General features: G+C 36.3%; 3 protein-coding genes across 3 annotated transcripts in view; 1 reads left to right on the top strand and 2 right to left on the bottom strand.

The window, feature by feature from the left end:
- The window catches only part of LOC120346425 (uncharacterized), a 200,558-nt gene that overhangs the window by 49,652 nt on the left and 123,574 nt on the right, over positions 1 to 27,332 (bottom strand). The gene's annotated exons all lie outside the window — the stretch shown is intronic.
- LOC120345594 (DNA polymerase theta-like) overlaps positions 1 to 27,332 on the bottom strand; it is a 61,973-nt gene that overhangs the window by 23,227 nt on the left and 11,414 nt on the right. Inside the window, exons 15-28 of the mRNA XM_078115021.1 lie at positions 26,969 to 27,183; positions 26,212 to 26,336; positions 25,441 to 25,556; positions 24,709 to 24,836; positions 23,714 to 23,853; positions 19,306 to 22,796; positions 18,175 to 18,321; positions 17,271 to 17,492; positions 16,591 to 16,693; positions 15,560 to 15,749; positions 15,131 to 15,287; positions 13,955 to 14,170; positions 11,720 to 11,890; positions 10,478 to 10,532 (exon numbers count right to left, since the gene is read on the bottom strand). Of these exons, the coding sequence (XP_077971147.1) occupies positions 10,478 to 10,532; positions 11,720 to 11,890; positions 13,955 to 14,170; positions 15,131 to 15,287; positions 15,560 to 15,749; positions 16,591 to 16,693; positions 17,271 to 17,492; positions 18,175 to 18,321; positions 19,306 to 22,796; positions 23,714 to 23,853; positions 24,709 to 24,836; positions 25,441 to 25,556; positions 26,212 to 26,336; positions 26,969 to 27,183 (5,476 nt within the window). The remainder of the gene's footprint in view (positions 1 to 10,477; positions 10,533 to 11,719; positions 11,891 to 13,954; positions 14,171 to 15,130; positions 15,288 to 15,559; positions 15,750 to 16,590; positions 16,694 to 17,270; positions 17,493 to 18,174; positions 18,322 to 19,305; positions 22,797 to 23,713; positions 23,854 to 24,708; positions 24,837 to 25,440; positions 25,557 to 26,211; positions 26,337 to 26,968; positions 27,184 to 27,332) is intronic.
- LOC144425638 (serine protease HTR4-like) lies at positions 4,520 to 7,384 on the top strand. Its single transcript, XM_078115023.1, has 3 exons — positions 4,520 to 4,720; positions 6,412 to 6,553; positions 7,248 to 7,384. The coding sequence occupies exons 1-3, from the start codon at positions 4,578 to 4,580 to the stop codon at positions 7,251 to 7,253; spliced, it is 291 nt and encodes a 96-aa protein (XP_077971149.1). The 5' UTR covers positions 4,520 to 4,577; the 3' UTR covers positions 7,254 to 7,384.

The following is a 27,332-nucleotide window of genomic DNA, read 5'->3' as shown; positions in this document are numbered from 1 at the left end:
GACGATAATTTGGTGAATAAAAGGAAGGCATGGGGCGATGCATCAGGCAGTTTATATTATTCAGAGTTGGAAAAGGATCAATTCTGTCGGCGCTTCAGAAGTATGTGTACCATTATGGAGGTAACTAATTTTGTTCGCCTATATTACATCAAGTTGTGTAAAGGGAATGAAACCTATGGGCAGGGGGATATTCACTTGGCTAACACAGACAGTCCCCGAACTCGCCTAAAATAAGGAAAATCGGAATAAAACTATGGCCTAACCCTAACCTGGTACACATACTACGAGAGAACCATTTTGTCTTGTAGAGAATTTTGTCTCCGCTAATTAAGCTAACTTTGAATTTCCAGTATAGGTATTTCATACATTAAAAATCTTATAAGACTATTTCGATAAAGGTATATTACCTATTACGAGAGCCCTATGAATAATCGGATAAGTAATATAGACTCCCTGTTATTTTTAAACCGAGGTTTAGACTACTGGTTCTCAACCAGTAGGCCATGGCCCACTGCTGGGCCGGAGAAAGATTTTGAGTTAGTCCCCAGAACTATTAAAAATTGCTCGTTTTATTTATGTCACAATAGTTAATTTTGATTGTAGCAGCAATCAATGAAGATGCTGTTTTCTGCTACTGAGAAGTAATTTACATTTTAATTATAAACGTTTAAATGTTCATTTTCGCAGATGGATCTTGATTTTTCTTGTAGAATGGGCCACAAGAACTTTTGGGCAACAAAAATGGGCCAAGAAAGAAAAAAAGTTGAGATCCACTGGTCTAGAACAAAAGTGGGATAAATGCTGATAGAGTTGCAATCGACTATAGATTGTCTGGCTCGTAGGAGTTATATATTTATCCCTAGCGCATAGATTGTAGAAGATAGCAGTAAGCAGGACAGTTGATACACGGCCGAGTAAAAAAAACTGGAAAACAAAGCTGAAATATTTTTAATTGTTTTGTCCTTAGTATGGAGACGCCCGTGACGTGGATTACAGTCTAGAGATGTAACGATACCATTTTTGTCGCCAATACCGATACTGATATTAAAAAAAGGCCAATATTGCCGATATTCCGATACTATGTATTTATTACCTCAAGTGTGCAGGGCAGACGGGTTAAAACAATAGTCATTGAGCATTATTCATACTACACATTATTTCAGATTGAAAAAGGGATATAATACAACATAAGAAATTGATGTTTGGGATTCAGATGCGGTAATTAATTTAGATGCATTGTGTACTGACGCTAGTAATCTCGGTGTTAACTTAGAAAACTCATTATGCAGGGATGTTCAATTTGAATTTAATATTAGTATCGCGGCTTCCGAATATCGTTTTTCGTGTTTATAAGAATATCGAATATCGCCCACAGATCTTAGCGCCGCCGTCCACGTTTTAATTGAAAACATTTTACATACCTATATCATGTTTTGTGTTTTATCGTAATCGCGCGTCGCGACAATAAATTATAGCCGACATAAAAGGATTTCAATCAGCGCCGACAAGAAATACCTATAACACGTCGATGTTTTTGAATTTATTATTCCATAATATGTTGCAATTATTATCGTATATTACGAGATAGTCTGGGCGGCCACGGCAATAAATCTACGAAAAAACTACTACTAAAATTGTGTTAAACAAAATTAAAATTGATGGAATCACAATATTTAATACCTGTGTAGAGAGATAATTGTGTCGGAATTTAGCTTACCGATATCGATGACTAAAATACACTTGCACTTGACGATAAACAGTTAGAATTTAAAAATAGTGCCGAAAAGTGCGTATGCTGTTAATTAATAAAGACTTCGATTCTACTTTGATTTGAAACTGGGAGCCTAGTTGCTTTTATTTTTGTGTTTGTCAGTTAACACCACAATTAATAAGTATATATACCGTAGTGCTTATTAAGTCTCTTTTCTTAGAAGCAAGAAAATCACAATTTCATTTATATCGCACATGCCTTATGACTGCTTTACAATAATAACATTATCAAAGTCTAAGTTCTATGTCCCTGGATTTTAGAAAAGTGAATAGTATTGATGTGGGGGATTTTACAATGTATTTGAAATTTCAGTGACCAAATTTTTAGAAAGGTGTTCGAAATGGTCAGTGGTTATGACCATCCCTGATCATAAGGTTTGGCTACCAGGGTGGTAAATTAAATAAATGTTTATCGAATTGATACATTGAGTTACGTGCGCAAGATTTTGTGTCAATATAACGACTTATTTTGTATTTTACGCATTATAAAATCCACTAATATTCGATTGATATATTTCTTCATAATTACTATTAAAAATGTCAATACAAAAATTTGGCAGAGAAAATATCCAAACTAGTTGATCGTTTGAATTATAAATAGCTAAGAATAGGTTAGAATCCTATTCCCGTTCAAACTCGATGGGGATGGTGACGTGCATTGCTCATAGCTCACGATCCCTAAAAGCAAAAATTAATTTGGTCATTGGTATTCCAACTTATTTTTTAAAACACTCTGGATCATATCAAAAAGATAAATATATACCGATACCGAAACATTTGCCGATATTGCCGATACATCGGTACATCACTGGTTACACTGATTAGAAACAATTCAAGTCAGCACTGTCAAGGAATACTAGACAGTAGAGCAGAAATTCTTGAGAGGAAACTAAGCTTGAAAATTTCGTTGACCAGTAAGCTATATATGAGCCGCGTAAATTAATTCTTCTCAGAACTGAGAATAAAGAAGATATATTTGGCGCGAGAGTTGGAACGCAGTCAAAAAAAATGGAAGACGAAGCCAAAATAGAAAAAGATTAGTATAGAAATGTCGTTGGTTTGTTCTTAGTACGCATATGCCGCAGGTAGCAATTAAAGTCAACGATGTCAAGAAAATACTAGATCAGGGGTTCCCAAGCTTTTTTCGGGACGACCCCAAAGACAACTTTCAAGTGTCCAGTGCGATCCCAGGTCAATATATATATTTTTCATGAACTTTAGAGCTACTTTCACTGGACTTTTGAGTTTGGTCATGTGGTGGTATTAAGTTAAATAAGCTAAAACCAAGCAGTGATGTCACATTGGGCACCTACATTTTCTATAGCATAAGCATAGAACGATGTTTATGGGCCCGTTTTACAGTAAGCCATGGTACAAACTACTAAATTTAACATGGTTTGTCAAATCTTAGATGTTTTGTACATCAATCCTCTACCATACCTCAGCGACCCCACGACCTATTTGCGACCCCACCTACTCTCACTCCGACCCAATTTGGGGTAGCGACCCCTGGTTTGGGAACCACTGTACTAGATTGTAGAAACATCCATTGACTTGAAATTAGAATTTTGTTGACCAGTGGGACCCTATACCAGTGGTACCCAGCCTTTTTCGATATATTCCACCCTTTGACAATTTCGGAACTCTTCATTCCTCCCTTGCTATGAATAAAACAGTGGTTTTCAAACGGTGGGGCACGCCCTAAAAGGAGGCGTATACAATTTTTTGAGGGGGCGTGAAGCTAATTAAAATAAAAATATTTGTTAGATTTGATCCTCCCCGCCTTATTTTACATATTTAAATTTCAAAACTTTTTATTTATTTCAATATTTAAGTTCCATCCAAGTATTTTAAACGTAATTTTTGGACACGTTTATTGGACACGTTTAGTGGACATAACGATCGTTTCAATATTATGTTGTTATTGTTATTATTTGTCTCCATCATTTTTGAAAAATCGCTTTTCTCTTCGAATACTGGGCCAATTGCTTTGAAATTTTCAGTGGTTAAAGATAAAATTTTTCTCCAGAAGGCTATTACTTTTTTTTTCGCTATGACGTCATCAAAATTATTGCCATTGGGTGGCGCTACGTGTCTATATATTTGAGCATAGCTCTCTTGTTGAATATAACATACTTTCGCCTTACCATCTGTTATTTTTAGCTTATTGTTATCTAGGTATTTTCAAGGTGGGGTGCAAGAGACTTGACAGATTCTAAAAAGGGGGTTATAAGAGCTTTATTCCCAATTTTTGCTCGACTCTCATTAGCTTGCGGTAAGCGCAAGTAGCACTTTGGGTTTTGCACGTTTTGATAACAACACTGAACAAGAGAGCTCTGCTCAAATATATGGAAACGTAGCGTCACGTGGTGGAAAATTTAGATGACGTCATAGCACACAAAAAACGAATTCCATACAGCTCACCGGAATATTTAAAATTAACAAAAGTGATGGTCTTCTAGCAAAAAATTTAATCCTTAAACACTAGAAAATTTCAATGCGATTGGTCCAGTAATCAAAGAGAAAAGCGATTTTCTAAAAATGAAGGAGACAAATAATACCAATAACAACATAATATTGAAACGATCGTTATGTCCACTAACGAGTCCAATAGATAAGCAATGTTAGTACAACTACACCGAACGGAAAGCAATATTTTCTGTATTTCCCCCGAATAACGAAATTACTCTCTGTTGGGAAGGGCAGACTTTTATAGTGTATGGATGGAAGCTTTAGGGCCTATATGATTAAAAATGCAATTTTCTTCTTAACAGATTTATATAATACATATCTAACCCAACTAAAACATGAAGTGGATCGCTATCTTGTTTCTCTTTGCGAGTTTAATTTCCTACTCGAAGGCGATATCCCCGATATGCTTCTGTCCAGAAAACTGCCCTCCGGTTGAATGCCCGAACGGAGAGGCTCCGGTCATCAACCCTGCTTGTCGGTAAGTTATTTTTTTATTCGTGACTGCTGACAAAATCGTTGTTCAAAGCTAAAACGACAAATTAAAAACTCGGGGTCGAGCTTTTATTGGCTACGTCAGTGGTGTGCAAACTGCGCCCGTCGGCAAAATGCGGCCGGCAAGGAAATATTGTGCGGCCCGCGGAGAAGTGGCAATTTTAAGGGGATCACTTTGCGTCGCAAAGCCTATACCAGTACCCCAGTACCACTGTCATATTAACAAAACTGAGTAGCAAAAACATTTTTTTGTGCCTGAAACTACAATAAATTATTCATTAATTAAATAAAAGTTCAGCTCGCGGCTTTAACCAATTACTTGAATCTGGCCCTTCTGTAATAAAGATTGCATACCCCTTGGGGTACCTGTGTGTTGTTGTTCTTGAAAACACGGATTTGGTCGGCTATCACCAGAAAAATTATTTGATGAATCTGACTCTGCTTTCAATTTTAAAAGACTTTTGCGTTTCCCATTTACAAAACTATTTCTATTTCATGATTTCACAATAACCAAAATGTTATGAATAAGCTGGTCATAAGAAGTAAATCGAAGTTCAGTCACCAGTTTAGGTCAGGTATGGGATAGGTAACCAGTTGAACGTTCCAGATACATGTAGTGACGCAACCAGGGGGTTTTTCCCTCCCGCACCCCTTTTTTATTTTTGTTAAAATGAAAAAAGTCGATAACAACGTGTCAGACAAGCATTAACGAGCAAGTAATCGCGGCGACTGTTTCAAAAGCATTAGAATGAGAAATACTGAATTAACGCCCCCCACCCCACATAAGGTCAACGGGGATTTTCTCAGTAATTGGCAAAAATTATTATTGTCGGGCGAAAAACGATATTTTGATTCTCGGAATCGAATTGAAAATTTTTGAAACAGAATTTATCACTCATTCCATGAAATTTAATATAATTTAAATTGCCGACTTGAAGAAGATTTGAAAGCTGATACACAATATAATTATATGCAGTTTTTGTTAAGTTTATCCTTTGCCGTTACTAAATAGACATCTCGATTCGTTGATTTGATTACTACTTAAAAATGATTGAAACCCCACAATTTTTCGAATTTTCCATAACCCTTATACGCAAATTTTGCCCCGAAAAAGACACCAAAAAAGCATTCAACGACATTAGCTACTATATATGAAGAAACAAGAATCCCTTCCATTCAACATAACCTACACAATTGATTACACTTTCCGTGAGGTGGTGGGGATGGGATTTGAACCCTGGATGTTTAACCTGCGATGTCAACACAGTTAAGTCTAACACTTTAACCCCTAGACCAGTGGTTCCCAACCTTTTATGGGTCGTGGCCCCCTTCTGAAGACTTTTAGCACTCATGCCCCCTTGTTTATCATTACAGTAGTGTTATTTTCATTGCTCTTCATTGACCAAATCTCATCAGATTCAAAAAGTTCATGCTCAACGAAGTGAAAACACCCAGTAAAATAACCTTGCCAAGCAAAGAAACTAGAAGGAAGTTTTCCTGAAAAGGGAATAGTAAAATTAGTTTTGCGCCCAGCATTGTGACCCTCGTCCTAATGCGCTGTGGTTTCCTCAGGGGGGCGAACTGCTGCCATAGGTCATCACGCCCATAAAATATCAGCCAGTCTTAGTCTTCATTAGTGTGAAACTTACACTTATTTCCCAAAATTTTTCATTACAGATGCTGCCTAGTTTGTCCAGCACAGCAAGGCGAGTTTTGTGGTGCGGATTGCGGTTTACCGTGTGCGACAAATTTAAAATGTGAACTCTTCCCTAGTGGTATCTACATCCCGTTGGGATTAGACTGTGGGACTTGCCAGCCGGTAAATAAATAAGTCACTCTCTAACTGCAAAGTGGTGGGATAAAAATGCACATCGTTGCAGTATAACCAAAGTAACTTAACATTACTATCAGTAGAGGTGCGCGAGATTAACTCCCAATCCTTTCTCAATGCCTTTACGCTAGTAGATTTGTATGCGTATAATGCAAGGATGTTGTAGCAGGAATAAAAATACTATGCGATTCAAGAGTCCTGCTGCACACTAACACAAATGTATTTCTGTAACGTTTCGTCTGACCAAAATCAGACTTCCTCAAACAAGCAGTTTACAACAATCCACAACAATTGTTGTAAACTGCTTGTCTGAGGAAGTCTGACATTGGCCAGAAGAAATGTCACAGAAATATATTTGTTTTAGAATTTCATATTATAACTTAACATTGTCCAGAAATGGACTTTTCCTGATTCTATCATTAGAGGTCTTTTATTGGTATGGGTTATCATATAACAACCCAATAGGCGAGTGGGACCAAATATCCATTCCTATTTTTAACTGTTTGAATGTTTGTACCACATTATGCCCTGTTTAATAAAGTATGTAAACGTTTCATTCAATGAAAAATTCCCGTTATTTAAAACTCTAGGGCACATCTCAATATAAATGATGAATGTGAAATCAAATTAGAAACCTTAGATTTATATTGTATTGTATTGAACAATTCTTTTTATGTTTTAGGAATAGGTCCCACTGCCGTGGAAAAGGAAATGAAACAACAGAAGACACATAGAAGCTTTGAAGAAGGGATAATAAAACTAATAGCAATTTTTAAATAAAGTTCAATTTTTGGCAAAATGATAAAATTTCAATAAAACAAAAATATAAGCAACAAGCATATATGGGTATCAGTAGAGGTTATGCGAGACTAACTCCCAATCCTTACTCAATGCCTTTGCGCTAGTGAATCCGTATGTGTGTGATGCAAGGATGCTATATCAGGAATAAACAGACCGTACAATGCAATTCAAGATTCCTGCTGCACAATCAATGATTGTTGTAAACTGCTTGTCTGGAGAAGTCTGATTTTGGTCAGACGGGACGTTACTAAAATACATTTGTGTTAATGTGCAGAGAGACTCTCGAATTGCATAGTATATGGCGGGATTTCCCAAACTTGGGTCTGCGGACCCCTGGAGGTCCGTGACGACTACACAGGGGGTCCGCAGCGATATTGAGAGTCTGAAATATATACATTTAACGTAAATCTACTGTTGCTTAGACATTCATAAACGAGATAAAGTCTTAAGTTAACGCAATCACAAATGGTAATTGTTACAAGACCTTAACAATGGGAGTGAAAAAGTTGTTGTAAATGTAGACGATCGTTGCTTTGTCACAGAGCTACATCGTCGGTAATAATTGATTGTATGCATCATTGAGTTATCACCAGTCAAGAACTTGTGCGACTTTGCCAAGGCCATTAGAGCCCCGTTGATGCAAGAAAAAGGCGTAGACCCCAGTTGAGTTATTTGTGAGAGACTATCCAAGAATATGGCGCGGCGGTATGGCTCAGCGGGCTAAGCGTTAGGAATACGCTCGCCACCGCACCTCTAATTACTCTGCGTGGGTTCGCAGGTTCGAATCCCATGCAGGGATGGTTATGTGCGAGAGGATTGCTGGACTCCTCGCCGTCGTTGAGTGGTTCACGTGACCGCAGGTCGGTTACGGCTCCCTCCACCACCAAGTCCATGCTTCCGAAAACAAACAATATAACTAATCCCATACCCGACTTGAAATGGTGACCGGACGAGAGGCCGTGGTTCGCCATATGGATAAGGCGTCTTATCGGCTTTCCTCTCCCCCGGGATAAATATGTAAATCCTATCCTAATATACAATAAATTAGTACGTTGTCGTAGAGTTGGGCCTACGAGTTTGCTTGTTTGTGTTGTTGTGTTCTAAATCCAAATGAAACATTATCCTCCCTCCTTAGTTACGCGCATAAATTAGTATAGGATGGGGGTTCGTAAAAAATAATATAGGGGTCCGCGGCCCAAAAAGTTTGGGAAACTCTGGTATATGGGATTGTGATTTTAGTGAAAAAAGAGAACTAGATAGTGTCTTTGTGAAAGGCCCAGTAGCTGCCTTACAGCCTTGTCCTAAACAAAGTCATAAAATATCACATAACTCATAATGTTGTCATTATTATTCGGGCACTTAGGTGGCGCAGTCAGTTGGGGGATATTTGGGGAAATACCCCTCCTTTACTTTAGCAAAGTAGTCAGTAGTTGTAGGAAGCCCATGTCTATCAATACAGCCATATGCTATATTGCAGTTTTCAACTTTGGTCAGAACAAATCTCTAGTGATTAGCACGTAAGGGAAGATGTATTCGGAAGGAAATCCTCTGTGATATATTACCCCTGGTCCTAGGTTTATTCAAGAAATCTCTTACTTGCACTGAACAGCGAGCCAAAATCTTAGGATTGGGTAATAAAGTACAACGCTAACTCTAGATCAGTGGTTGCCAAACCACGTCCATGGGTCAATTACGGTAAAAATTTAACACGGCCCGCCGAACTTTTTAACACACTATGTTTTTACTTTTTTGCGTTTTATATACCGCCAATTGTTACGTCATTGTCACAGTTTAAGCATGTGTAAATTCGTAACAATTAATTGTTCCGTATCTTAATTATACGCACCGATACCGCAATCGACTCCTTGCCGGCGCTGGCCTCTCCCTCCTTGCCCACGAATATCCTTCCGCTTCTAATTTTGGCCCCCAGTTAATCAACTTTTGAAACAACTGCTCTAGGACAAAGGTAGCAAACCATTAGGAAAATAATGTCCCGTAAGATTGTTTGTACATCACGCTAGGCTAGGCATTAGGACCAAGCTGATTGTTCCATGGGTTTGCAGGTTCATATGAATGGAGTGTGATAATGTGCGATAGCTATCTCTCTGTCTAAGTTTCCAAGTTAGTTCAGTAAGGCTGTCTCTGCTAACGTAGTTCCTGTATCTATAAAAATTCATATTGCTATTTTCATACCTGAAATTGTCATTAAAATAAAATGACCGTTACGACTTGGTCAAGGATTTATCACCGAAGATTCTAGAACAGGGGTCTCAAACTCAATTTATCTGGGGGCCGCCGAGATGGAGCCTTAGTGAGTCCAGGCCGCATCTGGTTTTTCACAATAAAAGCATTAATTGAAGTCAAAAAGGTAAATCTTTTTCTCTATTTTTCTATACGCAAAACATGTCAAAAACATGAATGTAAGTAATTCCGTGATGGACCTTTCCCCGAGGCATCTACTTCCTTGTTTATTCCGTAACATGGGCTAATCAACAAGATGCAAAAAATGACGTACCAATAGTCTTTTTCGCAAACGCTCAGACACTTGTCACTCAGAAAGATTTTCAGGCATGTTTGTAAACATTACCTCGTTTTTGCATGCTATTTGTTAGTTTTGGGTTGTGTTTCAGAAATTCAAGTATGAATCAAAGAACTCAATGATCATTCTGGTTGCTTGGGCGTCGTAGCTTAATTGCCGTAATCAAAAGTTAGTCTAGAAATACTGTTGAAAAACAGGTTGTTGAATGTTCTGAATCAAAATGATGACGTGAAACATATACCCCGGTTTATAGGGTTCAACTCTCGAAGCCACCTCTAAAATACGCGCCAAAAATTTGCAATGGAAAGGTATAAAAAATTTTTTTTTGGGTCAAAGGTCCATTGAATATCATGCCTACAGGTACGGTACTAGTAGCTCATATTCCTTTCGGGAGATAGATTATAAAATATTTTGTTTTGCTCTACTTGTCCTGATCATATATTAAATGCATCAATCATTCTAACTGAGCTGAGTGACTTACGGGCCGCACTAACATTAAACTTTCATACCAAGGCGAGGGAGTTTGAGACCCCTGTTCTAGAAGATATACTATACAAAAATGCAGGACTCACCCTTAGAAGGTATAAACAAATTTCTTATGCAGACTTCCCGAATCGCTGGATGTTTCTAAACATAACAACACTATGATAAGATCTAGTTTCTCTATTATAAGAAATGGCATACAATTGAGTGACTGCTGGTCTAAAGCCTTGGTTAGAGAAAAACGGGTTTCGTGTAGTTTCATACCACAACGGGTGTGGCGCGACTATTTTTTCATATGTCATTTCTAATCTATCATCTTAGCTATACTCTGGCAAGCTATATAGTATATGACATGATTGTGTCATCAGAGTGACATAATTTTTGGATGACGTAATCAGGTGAGGGTTAGAAATAACATAAGCAAAAATGGTTATGCTAAGTCCGCTAGAAGTACGATACTTGTGGTACTAAACTACACTACACTAGTCCCGAGAAAATGCTGAGCACATAACTTCATATGAAATATTTATTCTCCTTGAATCAGTAAGTCCGCAGATGCTCAGAAGATACCTTAACCCAAAATGACACAGTTATGCCTCTAAAGAGGTTTTTACCTATACGAACTCCAAACATTTCACTATGTTACTATATGCTACGCTAACTTTTGTTAAAGAAAACTCGGTACTCCCGTAGTATGAGAACCAAGGCGGCGGACACTGGAACGTAGTATGTGTACCAGGTTAGGATTAGGCCATAATTTCACTACGGTAGTTACTTGGCTAGTTCCCGAACTAAATGAGGAAAATTGGGATAAAATTATTGACTAACTCTAACCTGGTACACATACTATGTTCCAGAGTCTGCCATCTTGGTTCACATACTACGTGAGTGCCGAAAACTCTACATATGGAATTCTAATATAAAGCATGTGCATCTCCAAGCCCAAGCTATAAAGTAGTTTGATGTGGATGAATTCATTCATTATGCTAAAGTTTTAAAACCATAGCACCTCAGAATATACCAAGTACAGGGTGACTGAAAAAAAGAACCCCCTCAATTTCTCAATTACTTCTATGAAAATGAAGGAAATCTATTTAACACTTGAGCTTCTGATTGTGTATGATAGTTATTTGTTTCCTAAGGCTCAATCTAGGGCTTTTAGCACAAAAGTTATGTTCTCTTTAGAATAGAATATCTTTTAAAAGATAGAATCTTTTTTTTGAGTCACCCAGTATGAGACAAGTAGCACAAGGTATTTTTCAGACATCCCATACTTTGTAGTAGTTGTCGTCAAATATCCCATGACAGATTAGTTACAAAAAACTAATTACCTCAGTTTCTTGAGATTCAATATTGATTGAGAAAGACTTCGGAACATTTTGAATGTTTGGTTCGGCAACACTGACCCTACCAGTGATAGAACGTGTGATGCATTCAGGATGAATTCGATTCATTTTTGTTTCTTTGCAGAAAGTACTAACTCGAACCAAAGGATGCAATGTCTGTATAGAAATATGATATCATAAATCAGGGGGGTCCAAGGTTGTCAGCCTCGCGGGCCACACTATAATTTTTGTATTGTTCGCGGGCCACATCAGTGCCAAGAATAGGTAAACAGTGCAAAACAAAACAAACACTTTTATTGTCCGAACACATTGGTCATTAATTGTCATTCATCAAGCCAAAGCATGCAAAACCACCAAAAACTCACTAAAACGTGCAAAAATTTTACTATATCTACATTTAGTGTAAGATTTCAAAATCTTTATGACGGAGATAGTGCCATAAGGAGAAAATGCTGTTTAAGTTTGTCACTGACACAACTTACAGAGATATTGAGCAAGCATTGTGGTATTTTCCCTCCCATGCCCAGTCAAAAATCTGTTTGAATTGGTCAGCTTGCTTTTCAAACTCATGTTGGTTGTGAACAACCACCTGGCAGGAATTATATTGGTTGGCCATTACATTAATATTTAGGTATCAGGAGTAGCCAGCCTAGGCTAATAGATTTCTCATTCAATTTTTAGTTTTCTTTGAAGCCTATTTTGTTACCGGTAACATATATGAAACTAGTTAACAATTTAGACTTGCCAAGCACATCATTCAATTTCGCTAGTTGCCTCAGCTAGCCACAACACTAGTCAATTCAATGACACTAGTGATGTGCCAATTTGTTAAAAGATTTTACTGGTTATTTCTATGACGAAACAACACCAAATGCAATTTTTTGTTTAACCTCGCGCAAATGCGACGCGGGCCCCAAAAAATGAAGCGGCGAGCCACATGTGTCCCGCGGGCCTGGGTTTGGACCACCCTGCGATAAATATTATAAGACAGTGGGCAAGGTTTTTGCCCATCCAGACTGGCGGGCCAATTAAGTGTGACGTGAAAAGTTACTTTTATGAACATACTTTTATTTACAGTGTTACAAAAGCAAAATTTGAGAACAATAAGCCTGGTGCCAAAACTACATTCACCATAATCAAAATCTCTACAAATTGAGGGATTTTTTAGCTTTGAACATCAAAATTCTGTTCACCTCGGTGGTGGCAATTGTCAGTCTGAAATCAGGCAGGCCAGATTGAGCCACCCAAAAGGCCAGATTTGGACACCGAGCGTTAGTTTACCCATGTCAGTTCCAAGACATATGAAGCCAGTAGGCTCAAGAAGCGCAATAACCTAGCAATTTATTTAAATGATGATGCTATTTCCAAGTCAATAAAAAATAATTTATTTGCACCCTAGGAAACTAAACTATCTTGCAAAACCCAACAAGGCAACAAATATTGCCTTGTCTATTCTCATATATGAGCTGAAGTTAATGGAAATAAAAACATATCTTATCATATGACGAAGAAGTTTCAGTATAAATGCGAAATCCACATTATACGCCCAAATGTATTACCAAAACCTAATAATAGCATTTATTTCGGCATTCTGAAACCAGAACATTCAATGAAACCAACAAATCATATAACATACGGTAACAAAAGTCTGGAAAATAAGCAAAACCTAAGTTTGCGACGAATAAACTGACAATACAGGACAATACAATACAGTCTAACATCCTTAGGAAATGAATGAAACGAAGTTTGGTGTATAATGACTATCATCATTACATAGTGGGACACAGCAATGAAACTTAGAACCGCTAGTCTCTTTATCCAACATTGCAATCGCATTTCAAAACGACAAACTAACCAAAGTTCAAAACATGCGAATGCACAATCATCTGATTAATATTTAATTAGGTAAGTAATATCAGCTCTTCAAACGGTACTCCTGTAGTATGTGAACCAAGATGGCGGACACCGGAACGTAGTGTGTGTACCAGGGTATGGTTATTGGTTAGGCCCTAATTTCAGGTACAAATAATACGGGAGTCACTTGGCTAGTCCCCGAACTTGTAATAGAACTTCGATAAGGAAAATTGGAATAAAAATATGGCCTAACTCTAACCTGGTACACATACTACGTTCCAGTGTCCGTCATTTTGGTACGCATACTTCAGGAGGACCCCTCAAACAATTTTTCCTGACACTGATGGTAAAAACTAAAATGCACACCTTTGATAAAGTAAAATTGATTTGTCTCCAATGAAGAATAATTTCAGGCAGAGGATGAAACTTCTTTAATTTTTCTAGAACTTCTTTTTTTGTGCTCCAGGATTGGGGGGTTTTCCGTCCCTTTTTTCTCCACAATCCTGGGCGTGTAGAACTTGTCACAGTGGTAGTTTTAGTATCTGATCCATCCACAGGTAATCCGAGATCACCAAAAAGTACCTAAAAATTTATTCAAGTTGGACTTTTCTTTTATTAGAGTGGGAAATATCAATGAAGATATCTTGAACCAGCAATATAATACGAAAATTCAGGATTTCAGAATCCTAAAATTATTTATGATAGTCCAAATGTCTGACTGCAAAACGAGAATATCGGTCAGAGAGGGAAGACTTATCGATCGAAAGTTAGGGGATCCCCAAAACAGCGCTCTTACTCCATAGTGACACCTTGTGTCCCATCACTAATTAATTAATAACTCACTAATTATACGACATAATTCATCCAAAATCAATAGGCTTCTGGTACAACATATGATGAATGCACATGCAAATTCTGGAGCAGATTCAATTTCGCTTTCGTGAGATATCGCGTGCATCCAACAGACAGACAAATACCTATCAACATACTTACCGATTAAAATCGATAAGTAATAAGGGTTGATTATGTACCTAGGCCAAGGAAGGGCAGTGTTTACTTACCAGGCGCCAAATTTCATGAACAATATTTACAGTGTTAAAAAAGCAAAAGTGGAAAACAATAAGCTTTGTGCCGAAACTACATTTAATTGCAATCTCAACAAGTTCTTCGAACTACTTTTAGCTAAAACATACAAATTTAGTTTTAATTTGGTTTTGGCAGCATCAGGTGGGACAGATTGGATTTGGCTGGCTGGATCGGCTGGAGTTGGGCCACAGGCCGCAGTTTCCCCATGTCAGACCTAGGTAACGCTCTTTCATCTTTGCTCTCGTGTTGGTGGATTTTATGTTAGTGAAATTCTCCAGATCATCTAACATAATAATAATGCAGCAGAGCTACGGAGTGAAAAACCAGATTTGCAAGTTAAAATTTTTGTATTAGCGTAAAGAAGGAAAGATTCGAAATGCTTTTCCAAATATTTCACCATTACAGAAATACATTTGTGCTGATGAGCAGCACTTTGTGAAAGTAAGACTCCTTTACCTTTGCCACTTCTGTAGGACTTCCAATATTGAATTGTTTCTTTGCAAGTTTGTAAGCTTTTCTTTCTAGTTGCCTTGCTGTTTCATGTAGATTTGTTATTTCTAATGAACATTTCTCTTTATCGAATCCTATGCCGTTGATTTCCATCAAAGCTAGGCTGAAAATAAGAGATTTTTTTAACATTTAGATTGGCATCTAGGAACAAGAAAGCAATGCTTAAATATACTGTATATGGACAGAAAGGACGCATGGCATGTTTGGTAAATAATTAAATAAGTGCTGAAAAACAATGTCAGTATTTGTCGAATGCCAAAAAATTGTACTGGATAAAAAATTAAATGAATTGTACCAAATGCCCTATGAAAACATAACCCTGAAATATGAAAACCAGAAAAATTTGGGGTAAAAAGCTTTTCCCTTCCCACGAACCTTCTAATATGCGGCATCTCAACATTACTGTACATATCCAACATATCAACACTCTTCAGCTCTTGTTTTAATTTCTTCATGACACGGTAACAGCAAATAGCCTCAGCACAAGCACGAATCCTTGCTGGAGCATAAGAATCATTTCTACTGGTACATGATATGGAACCAAAGTTGCTACATTTGTTCAAACCTAGAAAAAATAGAAAAAAATCAAATACTCTATTGAAAGTCTCCAAGAAATAAGTTAATAAGTTCCAAATTCAAAAAAAACAAATCTCACAGAGCTAACAGAAATATTTGAAATAAATAAAAGTAATAGCCTTCTGGAGAAAAATTTAATCTTCAACCACTGAAAATTTCAAAGCAATCGGTCCAGTAATGGAAGAGAAAAGCGTTTTTTTAGATTTTCCACTAGATGTCCAAAAAGTGTCAAAGAACAACAACAACAAGACCAACATAATATTGAAACGATCGTTATGTCCACTTCGTGTCCAAAAATAATCTCCAAATTACACAATCATGGTAAAAAAATACACAACAATGAACTTGAATTAAATTAGACAACAGGAACAGCCATTATGACTCATCCAGGCCAAAAAAGGTCTAATTGAAATTCAGCATTCACACTGTTAGGAATAGGATTCTAAGAATTCGTTATCTGGTGTGTTTTTTAATATTTCAGTGTGTAATGGATGTTCCCCTGGCCCCTGCATCTTTGTTTATTTAAGTTGCATTGGCTTATCAACAAGAACGTTTAGCAGCCGCTCGGACATTTTTTCCTCCCCCAAGCAATGCTGTAAATATTGACTCGTTTTCATAGTTTTGAGCGCTCTTCTTCATTTTTTTGTATCAAAAAATTGAATCTAATTCCTACAACGTAGAACTTATTTTGCAATCTGCATATCGTGATTTTTCTCAATTCAAACAAAGTTCACTCCTGAAAAAGTAGGGTAAAATCAACTGCCAGTACTGCAAAGATTTCTTTAAAATCATCAATCCAAACTAAAAGATTGTTGAAAAAAATAATTCACCTCTTAATAGATGAGAATCTGCAGGTATAAACTGGTTGACCAAGCCAATCAATGTTTTTTCTTTAGCTGAAGGGTCCAGCATCCAGGCAGCTACTGTTGGGTCCTAGAAAAATATAGAAGCACAAGGGAGTGAATAAATTGTATGGAATGAAAATTGAATAAACATAACTAATATTAGAAACATTTGGAAGTCCATTTCATCAGAATGATCTATGTTTACACACTATAAAAATAAAAATATAAAATTCAATAAACAATACACAACCATTAAGAAAATTAAGAAATGAACAATGAAAATAATTTGAATGAAAGATCTGATATCCATATGAGCGAAATTACAATATCTATTTTTCCCACTTCAATCTTCAACTTTATTTTAATTGAAACATTAAATACTTCACGCTTCACGCGGTGAATAATCAGTTTAATCTGTTTTCCTCCCCAAAATCAAGTTACACGCCTGCCAAAAAGTATGCGCCGATCAAAATGCACAATATCAAAGTCAGTTCTACAGAATAAGACAAACTATGATTTCTCAAACATCTACGTCCAGAGTCAGTAGTCTCAAGGTATTTCAATTTTAAGTATTCAGAATAATTTAATTTTAGCAACAACATAGCTCAGCACAGCATATTAGGTAGTAGGTCAACTTTTCAATTTGTTTTCCCAAAATCACACACCTGCCAAAAAGCATTTGAAGTTTCAACAATTTTTCTCAAAACTCTAAATTGCTTCTTGATACAAAAAGCACCAGAAATGCAATTCTTTCTTTGAAAAGCACAATTTGAAGATCTCACTGCGTCAATTCGCTGTTCAACACTTAATTTCTTGGCCACTGGAGGGGGTGTCAACTCAGTAAATTCTGGCTTCTCTTGATATAAAGTCGCATCTACTTCACTCTCCTGAAGAAAATTGAAGAGAACTAAAATTATTACAATTGTTTTTGCTTTGAGTTGGTTTCTTACTGATATCTTTTTACAAACCATTTTGCACTTTTGATTTGGACAAGGGCTCAAAACAAGCAGCCTCGACTATGGTAGGGCTACTATGCTTTGGGAATGAAATCCTTCTGGCTTAGTCTAATTAATCACTGGATGATGGACATAGTGATTAGACCCATAATCTTCAACATGCAATACCAGCATTGTTAAATGCCTACTATACATAATAGTTACTTAGTTTTCAAAATGTTTTATACAAGGAAACAAAAAAAGCTAGAGATCTTGGGTTCAAAACTCGGTTTATTCATAAATTTTATTCAGCATATCAAATAGGGTTAAAATTTTCAATGAGTCCAATAATTAACTCCAGTAAGTATAAAGTAACACCATTAATAGAAATTAAATTAGAAAATTAGAAAATAGAATTAATAGAAAAAGCGAACACGTACTACTTCTTTTATCAATACCTTCACACTTAAAATCTGTACGCTTTAAACCTTACTTGAAGTTTCGTTTGCTTTCTTGATTCCATAATCAGTTTTATTTATTTTGTTTTCATCAATTATTTTATCATCTTTTGCTGATTATGGAGTCGAAATAAACTCATACTTATGGTATATACTTATATATTCAAAAGCAATACCTCAGATTCTAGTGTTATATAATAAGCATCTTGCTGTCCCCAGCACACAGCAATTCCTGCAATGCTGTATGAATTCTGTTGTTCAGTTTTTTCTGTCTGTTGATTACTAGTGGTCGTAGAGGACGGCACACCAATTTTGAATTGAGGCTGTAATATAAATATTTAAAAAGTTATGAAGATGCGTTTGCTAGCTAGCATGATATTCTCAATATTAACATTAATGGGCATGGTCAATTGGTTAAAGCAGCAGTGTGCAACATTTTTTGTTGGAGAGTCATATACCCAACTTAAGACATCTACTTTAATTCGGATAGAGATGTGTGTTTGCTAACATGATATTCTCAATATTAACATTAATGGGCATGGTTAATTGCAACACAGCAACTTTAGTTGTTCCATGTACACAACAAAGTGCTAAGCAATCACAATGAAGGACTATTACACCACACTATAATAGTTTAAACGAGTGTTATAAAATCACGCAGCAACGGGATACATTAGCGACAAGTATTAACAAGGGCCACACTAAATGGCTTGACAGGCCGAGTTGTGGCCCGCGGGCTGCGTGTTGCACACCCCTGGGTTAAAATACTAGACCCCAACTATATCGGTAACACAGGTTAGGTATCCTAGTTCAAATCCCACAAGAACCACCTTAGCCTGAGAGTGTAATAAATTAGGTAGGCAATGATGAACAGCAGCTCCTACATATCGTTAAATAACATTCGATTCTTGTATATAAAGTGTCTCTTAACAATGTAAATAAATTTATTACAAAATCAAATGATAAACCACTAATGTTATGCGCTTCATTACCTCCTGTGATTCCAAAATTACATTTCAAATTCAAGTCAGGGGCGTAACCAGGATTTTAGAATGGGGAGGGGGGGGATTGCGGTTCTGAAATTCCTAATCGCCAAGTTAGACCGTAACAACTAGTAGGTCCATAAATTTTCAAAAGTTTCGAGAGACACAGAAAAAAGCCTAAAACCCTTAACTTCTACCCCTGATTCAAAAATGTGACAAAATTTTATCCCAATCCACATCTTACATTCAAAACTTATAAACACCTGATTTTGAAAATACATTCTACCTACTAGCTAAACGTTCTTTGAAAGTTCAGCCACCTACCTTATGTGTTTCATTACTCCTTGTGGCAACGGCAAAAGAAAAACAAGTTTTAGAATTCCATTCCTTCATGAAAGTGTTGAATAACTCAGTGTGAGAGCAAACATCAATTATCGTCAACCCACTCTGTGAAGCCGTTAACTTTTGTGAGATTTGTGTAACGGGTACTGCAGTTGGCACCAAAGTTTGGGACGAGGCAATAAAACCGTTCTCCTCTCCTGTATTCAATCCAGAACTGATATTATTCATGATGTTCGCATCTTTATCCTGTGTATTGATAATATCATTAAGTGATGTCATTTTTATTTCTTTATTTTTACAGTCGGTTTCAATAATTTCATTTTTCGATGTTGGTATTTTCTTTTTCGACTCGGTGATGATAGACTCTCTAGCTTTCGTGTGCTTTTTTTTCAGTTTTCGTTTCGAATTTATAGGACTTTTTTGAGATGATAATATTAACTGCTCTTCTTCAATGAATTGTTCATGTGTTACATGATTACTTGGAGTACTTGGGCAATTTGATGCAATTTTAGATGATTTTGACTGAGTAGGTGAAACTATAACAGTTGGAGATTTTCTTTTTCGCAACACTGCATTATTCTTATCAGTTGATTTCTTTGTATCAGGAATTGGTATTTTTTTATCAGTGATATTATCACTAAAACTTTCATTGCAGGATAAATCACTGAAATTGAAAGCTTTGTCTAAATTTTCATTTGAAAAAGTTGAATCAAATTTCGAATTTTCTGTATTTGAACTTTTTGACCCGAAGGTTGTCATGTCGAAGAGATCTTCCAAGCTGTTATCAGAAACTGTGCTAACATCAGTCGCAGAACAAATTTTTACCAACTTCGACTTTTCAAGAATAGTTTTACTGTCAACTGGCTGCCCAAGGCTTACATAGGGCGACATAGCAGCATTGGAAAAAGAGTTCAAAGGTAATTTCCATTTTTGATTCAATACCTTAGCATGGATATGACTCTTTGGAGTGGAAGTAGAAGACACTGGTTGTCCAAGACTTACATGTGGAGATAGGATATCTCCTGCCAATGATGATGTTGGTAAAGCTGATTTCGGTTTACTATTCGAAGAATTATGAACAGAAAATTTTTCTTTTGAAGTTGGCTGTCTAAGGCTAACATAAGGTGAACCCTTCGCATGTGAAGATGAAGTGTTTGCCTCTTTATATTTGCTGTTATAATATCTGTCACAAATTGGTTTGGGTTTTGTGCTATTCAAATTATTAGTGGATTCAGAAAGACCTGTCACAGTGTTGCTAGCAATGATAGAATTGTCGGCTGAATTACATGGAGAAAAGCTGACATCCATCTCTTTAAGGAAGGCAGGTGATAGAATCAGATTACTAAATGATTTCTCAGTTTTCAAGTTCTCACTTATTCTGGAGTTTTTATTGAAGCTGCAGGGTGTGCTAATCACACTATCACTGATGTCCATCACTTTTATGATATCAGGAGATGAAACAAGGTTATTTGACACTCTCTTCTCGACAGAATGTCCACTATTTTGCGAAGCAGGTGGCTCTTGTTTTTTCTCAGAGAACTGAGCTGGTCCTTGATAAATATTTTTGTTTTGAGTTGTTTTTGACAAATCATTTTTTGATATAGTTTGAGTTGGTGAAGTTACAGAAAAACCATAAGAATTTTCAAAAGTTGCATTTGAGAACATTTTCACTTTGCCTAATCCAGCTTCTACTCTATGTCCTACACTTTTTTTGGTGCCTATTTCAACATTTTCGTTATTCGGTTTTCTAGAAGAGTGTGCAATGTTCTCTTGTGAAAAGCTCTCATCCATAATTGCATCAAGTTGCGAATCAGTCAACGATGTTTTCAATGAAATCTCACTATTCGAAGAAATATTCTTCCCATCACAAACCGAATCCAAGCAATGTTTTTCTCCTGAGTAATCAGATGTGGCCTTTGAACCGTTCTCATCACCAGAACTACAATTTGAAAACATTGGAACATCCATGTCTACCAATTCTTCTTCACTCAAATCATCTGAGGAATCAGCTTCAAAAATAAGCGAAATCGGAGATTCAGAATCGGATGATTCACTCAAATTCAAAGAATTCGTCTTATTTTGCTGATTTTCACTTGAACTAGCAGGACTCAAGAAGAGGGTAATACTATTATTTAAGGGGCTTGAATTCATGTTCAAATCATTTTGATCCCAGTCTGAAGACATTGAGTCTTCAATATTCAACTCAAGTTCTTTGCAACTTGCTGGGCTATCTTCAACTATAGTAACAGCATTATCTGTTTTCACAGAATCTAGAACAGTTATTGAGTTATCAAATTTCGTTTCGGCAAAAATATCCTCTGATTCGAGAATACTAGAATTATTTGTTTCTGAACAACTCAAATTTGCTGATGAAATACCATCATCTTCACCTTTGCTTTGATTAGTTATATATCTAGCAGTGTTTTGATTAAGTTTTTCTCCGTCTTTTGAGACAATGTCATCATTCAAACATATTTTGCTATTTTGATTGACAGAAACTGTAACTAAATTTGGATTAATTTTAGAAGAGTCCTCCTTTCCTTTACCAGTGGAGTTTGTATCATTTTTAATTTCAGAGTCAGAAAAAGACGAGTTCATTGTATCATCACCCAATACCAGTTGTAATTGGGTATCAGTGATTGAAGATTCTTTTGCAATGGAGCCGGAATCTGGCAACCCTTGTTTGGTGGATGTAATTGAACTTGAATATGTTTCTACCAGAGAAACAGTTTGTGATGTAGAGTCAGAATCTGGCAACCCTTGTTTACAAGATTTATGTGCTTCAGTAATTGAAGATTCCTTCACAACATAGCTGGAATCTGGCAACCCTTGTTTGGAACCTGAATCTACTACCTGGGAAACAGTTTTTGATGTGGAGTTAAAATCTGGCAACCCTTGTTTATAAGGTCTATGTGTTTCTACCAGGGATGAACATTTTGATACATCATTAGGATCTGGCATCAATGTTGCACCAGATGTTTCACTATTTGACTCAGTTGTTTGTTTGTTGAACATTTCTCTAGTGTGTTGTGTACTTATAGGGGATAATTGTTTGGAAACTTTTTCATAATTTGATAGGCCCTTCTCCATTGACTCTTTAGTTAAAATGGGCGCTTTTCTAGACAATAATTGATTTTGAAAACAATTAATATTTGGTTGATCATCCCTAAATGACTCTACTTCACCAGTTTGCACTTCTGTGAATACTTTTTCAGTTCTATTATTACTCGGGGATTCGCCTGTACTTTTCACACTCGCAACATTGGCAGAATCACCATTGAGTTGATCTAAATCTAGAGTTTTATTTCGTGTAACCTTATCGACATTATCAATTGTTCCATTATCCCCAATATTCATTGAAGTTTCTTCAGTTAAAAGAATCAGCTTATTGTCTTTGTGTGATGACTGTGTCTTTGATTTCTTAGTCTGGGATTTTTCTGCCGTAAAACTCTCATCTTTTATTTGCTTCGAACCTAAAAAGATAACAAATGTTGCTATAATTTGAAGACACTGAACGTGGAAGTACCAAACTAATGACTAGTACAGAGATTAGATAAGATTCAATCAAAACTTTGAAATAGCTAAACCTAATCCCATTCAAAAACGAGACCCATAACAGCACCAGAAAAAACACAATCAAACATGAAAATGCGAAACTTATACTCTGTTCAACCGATCGAAATTTTTATTAAAGTATAATTCTCAATTATAAGTGACAGGTAAAGCTTAAAAATTAATTCAACTATTTCTCTCTATCGCATACATAGCCAAGAACATCTCTTATAATATTGGAGAATTCAATTCAATACCTTACTGATTATCTGACAGTGGTTCTCAACCAGGGGCCATAGTGCGGATGAAGGGGGGCCACAATGCTTGACCCAATACTGATTTTACGGGGCTCCCGAAGTATGCGAACCAAGATGGCGGACATCGGAATGTAATATGTGTACTAGGTTAGGGTTAGGCCATAATTTTAGGTATAAATACTACGGGAGGCTCTTGGCTAGTCTTCGAACTGATAATAGGACTAAAATAAGGAAAATTGGAAAAAAATTATCGCCTAGCACTAACCTGTTACCCATGTTACGTTCCGATGTCCGCCATCTTGGTTCGCATACTTCTGGAGCACCGATTTTACATTCCTATTCACAAGAAAAACTCCCCCTTCTTAACTAGTTTCATTGCTTAATGAGGTTATTTCACAGGGTGCTTTCACTTTGCTGAGCTTGATATTGTTTGAACATGTTGGGATTTGGAATCAACCAATCAAAATAACACTATAAATACCACTGAAATGATAAACAGGGGGCCATGGGTGCTAAAAATCTCCAGAAGGGTGCCACGAGCAAAAAAAGGTCGGGAACCACTGGACTATCAAATAACTCACCACAAATTTTCTTTGCTTCATCGATAATCAACTGAGCAGCTTCATATTCAGTGATTCCTCTCTTTCCAGTAACATGAACGTTTCTTTGTTTCCTTCGTTCCTCCACTTCCCAATCTGATTCATTCACTGCTTTACGATTTCTGTTCAGTTTATTCAAGATAATAAATTAGTATAGGCAATCTAAATAAATATGTAAATCCTATCCTATCCTATCTCATGGATAACCTGTCTAATAGAAACATTTCATTTAGCATTGTAGATAAAATATTTCGGATTCAAATATATACTCATGACTGCAGATAGATTCTATTCCCAAAAAAGTATCCCCTTATGAATAACTGAGTACTTGTTAGCGTCTGCATCAAAGTCATATTGTTGAGACATGTGGGTCAATCACACGAAAAATACCACACAATAGACCACGTAGCTCATGAAAACAAGGGAGGTTCTAGTAATGCAGAGGTCGGCAACCTACGGCCCGCGGGCCGGATCCGGTCCTCAAAGCAATATAATCCGGCCCGCGACGATTCACTGAATTATAGTAACAAATTATAACTGTTTTGTCGATTATATTCTTTACGCAAAAGAATTTACGTGTAGACTAAAATATATTATAACGTAACAAGTATATAATTCACAATTACTCGTTTAATGAGCCTTTAATTTAATTATAATTTAGACAAATGGCAACAAAACACTGAACAGTTGATGCTAAGTGCAAATGGTTTATTGGCGCAAAAAAATATTCAAATGGTCAGTCTTCGCGCGCTGCATAAAATTTAACTTCTGATCTGTGTGATAAAATGTGATTCATCGGTCATCCATTCAATTTTTAACTTTCTAAAAATGTGTGCGTCCCGCCAATAACTTGCAACCTTTAATTTTGGCCCGCGAGTGACAAAAGGTTGCCGACCCCTGTAGTAATGCTTCAAATGAGTATATATAGAAATTATGCAATTAACAAAAATTCAGTTTGAATTTTCCCCAAAACTTACGTTTGGAAATGCAAAGCATTCCTGAGCACCAATTCAATATGAGACGGTTCAGCGTGAGATACTTGTTGACAAGTGATCAATCCTGCTGTGTACAATGCTCTTGCTCGCTGACTGTTCAGCAGGGATATCTGGAAATGTTGATAAAGTAAAAATGAATGATATTTTCTATCCAAGAGGTGTTATGCAGCGATAAAAGTTACAAATTATTTTCCATTTCCATAATATTTACATATTTACCATCTTGCGCTGTCACACGGAGTGATATTTTCAGGAATAGAAAAGTTAAGAAAAAATATAGTATATGTGTATATAATATATTATATGGAATAGGATTCTGCTTTGCTTGCACATGTTGCCGGACAATTCTAATAAATATATGTATGTATATTGAGAAAACTAGGATCAAAAAGCAAAAATAAGACGTGGTATGGAATATGCTATATGAACATTCAAAGGTAGTGTGTGTATCAGGTTAGGGTTAGGACATAATTTTATTCCAGTTTTTCCTTATTTTAGTTCTATTACGAGTTCGAGGACTGTCTGTGTTAGCCAAGTAAATATGCCTGTGAGTATACCAAGTGAATGTCTGCTCATAGGCTTCAGTCCATTTAGACAACTTGATGTAAAGTAGGCGGATAAAATTAGTCACCTCCATATTGGTACACATACTTATTTAAAATATACATTTATCTACAACTGAAGATTATTAGCAACAGTGCATGTAACAAATACCTGCATCAGATCCATCAATTCTCTCTGAACACCAAATGCAAGTCTGGTTTGGAATTCTCTCAATAGAACTTCCAGACTCCACCAGCCTAACTCCTGACAAAATGTTGTCACCATACCTGAACAACAGAATGATAAATGTGAAGCAACTGCAGGTGTTCATGAATTAATAAATTAGGGTATGAGATGGAGAAAGACATATTTTTGCAACTGCTTTCATTAGGAACAGTCTCAAATGAAGTCATATTGAAGTTGTTAAAACACCACAGAATTTAATAAACTTGAAATCATTTTGAAGCAACAATAACAAGTCATGGAATGGAATATAACATTCTTAATCTCTTTGACCAAATTGAAAAAATAAAAAGAAAGTTGGAACTCATAATCAAAAACCAATGTCAGAATCTTTTGCAGGCATTGAATTGGATTGATTTCACAGAAGATGAATAATTCAGCAATCCCTGTTTTTTCAAAGTTAACGTGATGGTTACTTAATTGTCCAGCACACATCATGATTGCTATATTGCGAATAAATATGTTTCCAGTACAACGCTGGTCTGTTTCCGGTTAAATATTCCTATACCCAGCCTGAACTCGTGAATGGACCTCGATACGATGTTTGAAAAAAACCTCACATTTCTCTTCAGAAAAATATTACTGTAAATCTTATTTTTAATATACAAGCAGCCAAAACCAGGGTAAAGGCTCTTAACAACAAAGTAATTTCATAATTTTAATCTACGTTTTGCCCGTCCTGTATGAATTGAATTGTACCTGCAAATGAGGCAGCCGACTGCTGTAATTGTTGGAGCATTCCTCGATTGCAGGAATATTTTGAGCAAACATTCGATAATGGAACTTCCTGCACCAAATCATGAAGCGCTAAAGCTGCATAGAATCTGAAAATCAAAAGAAAACTTTTAAAAATAAAACACAAAAACAATTAGCATTATCTTGTCACATGCAGTAGTAGTCGAAACGCGGGAAGTTAGGAGCATAGCTCACTTATATGACATAGTATCACCTCATCATTAGACCAGAAAATATAAAGAATAATCGACCAAAGCTATAATCAATTTGATACGCATTAAAGATGAGGAATGGTTGCAACTGAAATAAAAACAACGGAAAATATAGGTGCTCATGTTCAACCCTGATTTTTGAGCTTCATATATGAATACAGATTTGAATAAATACAGCTCAGGTGAGTGAACACGTACCACTTCTTATTGGCAAAACCTTCCATCTTTTATTCTGTACGTTTTAAACCTTATCCAATTTATTTGTTTTTATCAATCATTTTATCTTATCGCCTTTTCTGCTGATTATAAAGTCAAAATAAACTTAAATTATCTTATCCTAAATATGAGAATAAAAGTGGTGAAAAGACAAGCTGCCAATGGCATAAGCAAAAATAGAAATCAAACTTTTTTTTTTAATTTCTAAAATTTCTAAAAAGTGGAAAGTAAAAACTCACATATGTGTCATGCTGTGTGTGTATGTGTCAAGCATTCTTTAGAATAAAATATACCTTCTATGTGTCCCCAGTAACCTTTGCATCTTTTCAGCTTGTTTTCCACGTCTTGTAGAAGTCGGGGCCCCAGATGCCATTCTCGTGAGAAACTGTTCTGTCACCCCGATCAGATTTGCAGCATTTTTATGAGAAGTTGAAAGAGATTCATAAACATTGAGATATTGATACCAATCCAGCCCTGTCCATTCATTATAACAGAAGATTGGTGTCACCTGCAAACAAGAATTGATTTTTTTAAACTGGAGATGTTGTGAAATGTTCAGAATATGATATCAAACCATAGAGAAACCGAGGTAAGCCGATGTCAACTGAAAAATCATACTTCATTGTCAAGTTATCAATTCAGTTCAAGAATAAAATT

Source organism: Styela clava, chromosome 8 (genome assembly GCF_964204865.1).
Source record: "Styela clava chromosome 8, kaStyClav1.hap1.2, whole genome shotgun sequence".
Lineage (NCBI taxonomy): Eukaryota > Metazoa > Chordata > Ascidiacea > Stolidobranchia > Styelidae > Styela > Styela clava.
The sequence above is the reverse complement of the archived record's forward strand: the minus strand, read 5'-3'. Positions and strand labels throughout refer to the sequence as shown.

What these genes read in the sequence shown, in the direction of transcription:
- LOC144425638 (XM_078115023.1), top strand. Translation starts at nt 4,578, where the DNA reads ATGAAGTGGATCGCTATCTTGTTTCTCTTTGCGAGTTTAATTTCCTAC. An exon ending in GTCATCAACCCTGCTTGTCG is followed by an intron (nt 4,721 to 6,411) that starts GTAAGTTATTTT and finishes TTTTCATTACAG; the next exon opens with ATGCTGCCTAGTTTGTCCAG.